This window comes from Thamnophis sirtalis, unplaced genomic scaffold, assembly GCF_051295495.1.
Source record: "Thamnophis sirtalis isolate CommonGarterSnake01/CBP01778 unplaced genomic scaffold, rThaSir2_p1.2 scaffold_8, whole genome shotgun sequence".
Taxonomy (NCBI): domain Eukaryota; kingdom Metazoa; phylum Chordata; class Lepidosauria; order Squamata; family Natricidae; genus Thamnophis; species Thamnophis sirtalis.
In genome coordinates, this window is record NW_028261388.1 from 83,733,796 (window position 1) to 83,740,410 (window position 6,615).

The 6,615-nt window shown below is 42.0% G+C and overlaps 1 protein-coding gene across 1 annotated transcript; it reads left to right on the plus strand.

Annotated features, from left to right (window-relative positions):
* Positions 1 to 2,786: 2,786 nt before the first annotated feature.
* Positions 2,787 to 4,247, plus strand: LOC148044510 (endogenous retrovirus group 3 member 1 Env polyprotein-like). Its single transcript, XM_087722143.1, has one exon. It carries the CDS (start codon positions 2,787 to 2,789, stop codon positions 4,245 to 4,247), a length of 1,461 nt encoding a protein of 486 aa, XP_087578269.1.
* The last annotated feature ends 2,368 nt before the right edge of the window (positions 4,248 to 6,615 follow it).

Sequence of the window (6,615 nt, forward strand, 5' to 3'; positions counted from 1 at the left end):
CTTTAAAAGAAAAGATTACCAAGATCTGTGCAGAAACACACTTGAAGTGGCCAGATGCTTTACCTCTTGCCTTATATACAATTCGAAGTGCCCCCAGACGACAACATAGACTCTCACCATATGAGTTGATGTTTGGTCGGCCTCCAACGTTGTTACGACGTAATTTGGCTGGATGGCCTGATTTGGGGCATAAGGGAGGAGTTTGGGCCATGGAAATGGTGCAAGAACTAAATAAACAGGTTGAAAAATTGAGGAATTATGTGTTGGAACAGACCCCTCCCAGGTTGGTAACTAAGTGTCACTCTTTTAAGCCAGGGGATCGAGTATGGGTAAAACATTGGAAAAAGGAACAATTAGAGGGGAGGTGGAAGGGACCTTATGAGGTAATTATGACATCTCCACTTGCTGTTAAGATCGCGGAGTCTAAAACCTGGATACATTGGACTCGCATAAAGAGAGCCGCTGACAAACAATGGACCACACATCCCAGCGACCAACCGTTGAAGTTGAAATTGATTCGTCAATAACGTCCAATTATATCCTTTGTTGTATTGCTATAGGTATTGTGATACTTGCTTTTATTGTGTGCATTATTTGTATAGTGAAATACGCCAGTCCGACGGTCCAGCACTCAATTGGCGGAACTGTAAGAGCAATTGACTGGTGGCCATTTGCTGGCGTCCCCTTCGCTAACGGACAATTGTATACAGACAATTTACGGGTAATCCAAGCCGATCCTGTACCGGAAGCAGATCCTGCACCTGAGAGGGAGGACGGAGAGCCAGCGCAGCCTGTCCCCCGGCAAATCTTCCAAAGGTCAGCAATGGAGAACCCTTGCTAAAGTCACTCCGGAAGCTGACTTTCTTCGCACGGGTGAAGAATAAGTGGACCAGCATACTAATCCTTATTTACTTCCATCCTTTATACTAACCATATGTGTTGGTTCTGTTCCTGTAAATGTGGATGCTGCTGTTGTGCCCACTGTATTGATTGTGTCCAGCATAGCTATTGTAACATTAAGTGTGATATAGTGATTATAGAAGATGTATTAGCACCCTACATAGTCACTGGGTCAGGTCCTCCCTACTACACTCTTAAATTGACCCCTACAGTTCGGATTGCAATACTGGATCGGAGAAGTCAGGATGTGTGCGAACGGGATGTACGAAGGTATACAGCTCGTTTGGTCTATCACGCTATTAGTGATATGGTTATTCGGTGTTGGGAGCAGATGCACTCTAGTTGATGTGGGCAACCTAGGACTATGGAGCAACCCAGAGGATAGACCCCATATTATCCGATCTTATAATGTCGGATCCAGGGAAGGGGAGGAGACAACCCCCATTGTGTTTTCTCCAAATTGTTGGAATGGGATCTTACCGCACCCTTGCAAACTCCCTGATCTATTTGATAAAATTGCTAAAATCACTTGTCAGTCCCGAGGATTTTCCAACCCAGATGTATGCCCATATGTGGGATATTTAATGCGGAAAGGGATGTGTACAAAGGCCCAACAAAAGGGGGGAGAACCACCTCTGATTCTGGATTGTGGAACCCCCCATTATTGGGGTTGGATCCGTATTACTTCCCCTTCGCAATTGAAATCTGGATGGCAAGGGGCATGTATGGTACAAATGCGTCCCATTGAATTTGGAGTAACTCGAAGAAGAAAACCCAAGAGGCATAGAAATAAGAGAGAAATAAGCCTGTACCCGAGTAGACCACCATTAAGCACTATTTGTGTTAAAGGAGGGGGATTCCAAAAAGGTGAATTCCAATATTGGAGAACAATACATAAGGGATGTGATTTTACAATAGAGGTAACGCCCAGGTATTCCAAGAAAGGATTAGCGTGGTCTTGTAGTAGCTATAATGATGAATGGAGAAAAGGGATTTACGATCTATGTAAAGAGGCAACTAAGAGCAGCTGGGATCAGGGAGACCCAAGGTGTCTCTGGATTGATAAAACCTTATGGTCTAGCTGCTGTAGAACTGCAGAAGGGAGCCCAGAAGATATACTATTTCTTTGTAATAATAATAGAAGTCAAAATGTACCATTAGGGTGGAGTGGGTTATGTCAAGTATTATGGGAACCCTCCAGGGACATCAAACCTTATTGGAATAATGATGGTCCCACCCGAACCAAAAGGGTACCAACTGCAGTAACCAAAAGTAGGTCAGACGATTGTTCGCCCTGCATTACTAAAGCTACGATAGGGGCGCGAACCGTTAACACCTTGGTATATCATACACAGCTGCCTCAAGGATGTCAATCCACTAAAACGAATTGCTTGCATAACAAAACCATGTACAGCCTATGTACTTTACAGGGAAAGACTATATGTTATAATCCCAACACTCCGGTTCGCCTCAATGTAACCTTATGGACAGGCTTGCCCAAGGTGGGTACTAGAAATCACCCGGAGGGAGAGGGCAAGCTGTATTTCCTTAATTATACTGTACAACTGCAACAGGGTAACCAACCCCTAATTCTAATGTTTGATGCATGCACTGCCCTGAGCAGAGGCTTTGGGTTGTCTTGTGGAGGTCAGAATTGGGTTGATGCTTATAAGGCTAATCATAAATACTTATGTGAAACCACGATTAATTGGGCTCATGGTAATCCTAACCAATGGTTACCATGTGGAGGCACTATAAAATGTAGTGGGTGGGACTGTGTTTGTGATTATACTGGAGGAGGCTATAAGGGATGTTCCTACATAACTTCATTCCGTAGAGACGTTGGGAATATAATACGGATGGAAATATCCCGTAACACCCTACCCATGGTGACATACGGCTTTGGAATTGATGGTCAAGGGCGAGACCCAAAAACATACTTAACTATTAAAGTTGAGAAGGTTAAGGATGGAGAAGTAAAATCCCTTGGATGGTCTGTATACGATACCTTGCAAAAATTAGAAGACCCATTACCAATAAGTACCAAGGCAAATAATCTGTTTATAGAAATGGCTGAGCAAGTGGCTAAAACCTTAACTGTTAAAAATTGCTTTGTTTGTGGAGGAACTAACATGGGAGAGCAGTGGCCATGGGAAGCCATGGAAGCTGATCCTATAATCTATAACAATCTTTCCTATACTGGTAATATTACAATGAGGAAAGAATTTACTGGGATTGTATGGACCCTGTCCACTAATCTGGTAGGAAGAAATTGCTTCGTAAGAAATGGATCAGTACATGTAGGGGATTTAATCTGTTTGGGCTCCTGGAATCCTGACTATAGTATCTGGTCTTCACCAGCTAACATAACTCAGCCCCCACGTTTTGATATGACGTATTTGAATTACCTAGATTCCTCCTCTACTGATGCCCTATGGAAAGCTCCAGAGGCTATGTACTGGATTTGTGGAAAGCTGGCATATGAAACTCTGCCTAGGGATTGGTCTGGCTCATGCGTCCTAGGTTGGATTAAGCCCTCATTTTTCTTATTACCCATGAAAGCCCGCCAGGTGCTAGGAATCCCATTGTACGAGAAGGTTGGCCTACAAACTAGAAGGAAACGAGAACTTGATACAGTTTTTTCCAATTTCCTTTGTAAGGATTGGGCCACCTTAGAAGACAGTGACACTTGGAGTTCGGAGAGAATTGTCTGCACCTATGGCAGGGCTACGTGGGCAGAAGATGGGTCATATGGATATCGCACACCCATTTATATGCTGAATAGAATTATACGCCTCCAAGCAGTATTAGATTTAGCAGGCCAACGTATTGATAAGGCTCTTAATATAATATCCGAGGCTACAGATAAAATAAGGACAGCAGTATATCAGAATCGCTTAGCTTTAGATTACTTGCTAGCTAAAGAAGGAGGCGTATGTGGTAAGTTTAATCTTTCTAATTGTTGCCTGCAAATTGATGAAACTGGAACTGTTGTTAAACAATTGACTGCAGAGATGCGTCAACTGACTCACAATCCTGACCAGGTGTGGCGAGGATTCAACTTCAAGGAAATCTTTGGTTCCTGGTTTCCTAGATTGCCAGGCTTACAGGCTATAGTTGCTCTAATAGGCTTAATCGCTGCAGGATGTGTATTAATTCCTTGTGTATTACCTATTTTTGTGCGTACTATTTCTAACAGTCTATCCTTAATAGCAGAGCGAAAAGCAACGGCACAGGTAATGGCCTTATGGGAATATGAAAGAATGCAACCAGTGGGAGAACTATCCACTGAACCTGAGTATGTGACTCTTCTGGACAGGTCAGATGAGTCCCAAAGGGGGGACTAAGGTGGGCTAAAAGGCCCAATTGCGAACCATAGTTCTATAGGCAATGTTTAATATCAAATGCTCTGATCAAAGCTGAGGTTTTGCACCATTAAGCAGAAAACAATTGCTGACAGTTGCTGAAGAAAGCAAGATGTATTTTTACACTTCTGGGAACAAGTCGACCCAGACAGGGAGTTTCCTGCCATCTTGCAAGATGTGTCCTGTTTATGTCGCTTATGTCACCCACTCATGATCTATAGGGTGCTGACTATGTATATTGTAAGAATAGCAATTGTTGGCCATCTGGCATAGACAGTTTTTGGTTCCTCTCATTACCTTATATGCTTAAACTCTGCCTCTATAGATGATGACGTGATTTGCACTATAAATGTATGGCTTTAAGAACCCTTCGGGGTTCAAACTTCTTATGCTGATTTGGCATGTTTGAACCTGCGCATTCAATAAACTTTTCCTATATTGCATCGCTTGGCTTTCTGGTCTCTTGATTCTACAACAACATGGCACCTGGGGATATTACATCACCCAGCACAGTTCAACCAGACTTATCTCAGACAAACTCCTAGGATTTGCACATGAATCCTACACCAACCAATAGAATACCTGTCCTTTCCACAGGAACAGGAAGCTCAAGTTCAAAGCCCAACAGATGATATAAATAACATTCACTCTCCACTCCATGTGTTCAGCTGCACCAGGACCATGGGCTTAATGATTCTGATCCATTAAACCAGTTTTCCAAGTAGACTCCATGTTTCCAGTGTCTTTCTCCCCACTTGAGAGACCGCCTGCTTCCAATTACCTCCCACAGACCCATTAGATCTCACAGGGTTGGCCTCCTCCGGGTGCCATCTACCAGCCAATGCCACCTGGCTATTACCCGGGGGAGGGCCTTCTCTGTGGCAGCTCCGGCCCTCTGGAACGAACTCCCCGCAGGAATTTGGACCCTCACCTCTCTCCAGGCCTTCCGGAAAGCCGTCAAAATCTGGCTTTGCCTGCAGGCCTGGGGGTGATGAGTTCCCTCCCCTCTCGACATGTATGGTTGTGCGACTGTTGTCTACTTTTATTATTTGTATTTTGTCTTTTAGGTTCCCCTTCCCCCCCCCTTGAATTGTTCGCCGCCCTGAGTCCTCCCGGAGAAGGGCGGCATACAAATAATAAAATACAAATACAAATACAAATACTTGGAACTGAACACAGATGGACATTTTTCCCCCAAAACTCTGCGATGGACTGACATCAGTTTTCTTATATACTCCTTACCCTTAATGCAAAAGGCCATGTCTATTAAGGATAAAATTTCTTTGCCTGTATGGTATTTCCCTGTTCTGCCCACAATTCTTTAAAGTAAATCAGAAGAAATCTGAGAAGTTAAGAGAAATGTTATGGATGCTCACAAAAGAAATGTCTCTAATTTGAATACAGCCCACACACAAAGACTTTTGTTATTGTAAAGCCTTTCTAATAGGCTGGAGCCCCTCCTGAATAATGTGCATTATGGGGTGATTTTGATAGAATGAGCACTTGAGATGCTCAACCTTTGTGGATTCTGTTATGAACTAACTCTTAAATTAATTTGCTGATTTCAACTTAATTATACACTAGCGATTGTACAGTTCTCAAGTGGAAAAACGCCCCCAAAATAATATTTTAAAAACAAGTTGCTTCAAAAACACACAGACAGATACATATACATGTATGGATTATTTTTTTAAAAATGGAATGGAGACAGATTTAGATTAATGTGGATATTCAATTGAAAGTTTTATTTAAATCCATGTTATTAGGATGAAAAGACTTTTACAAAATCAAACTGCATGCGCTTCAAATTTAGCTAGAAAATTGGCTGGAAAAGTGATGGCAAGGAGCAAACCAGGAGATCATTAAAATGTACAAAAGGAAGGTCACCTTAGATGCAAATCTAATTAGAGCTCTGATTGCCTAGCAACCAGATAAAAATCTAAGAAGTTGTTTCTTTTTTTGTATTAAGTTTACAATGAGTATTCCAGGTTGAATTGTTCATTCAGGTTCTGTTGCGAAGCAAGTAGTTTGCTAAATTCTATACTTAATGGATAAAGCCAACTAATTTAGAGAGTCTGCTAACATTTTGTTTCAAGAGATGTTTGTTAGTGCCAAACTGATTCTATTAATGATAGTAATAAATGAGCAATAAAAAGATGGCAATTCACCTGTAATCAATCCATAGTACAGTGCTTTATTAATATAAATTTTGCATTCCAGCATCTAATGATCCCAAGTACGGTTCACTTATTAGAAACAGCCATTTATTTTTCATTTTGCCTATCCTATCCAAAACTCTATTAGGAAGTGCAGTGGAATAAATGACTCTATTTTTTAAAAGCCCACCGCC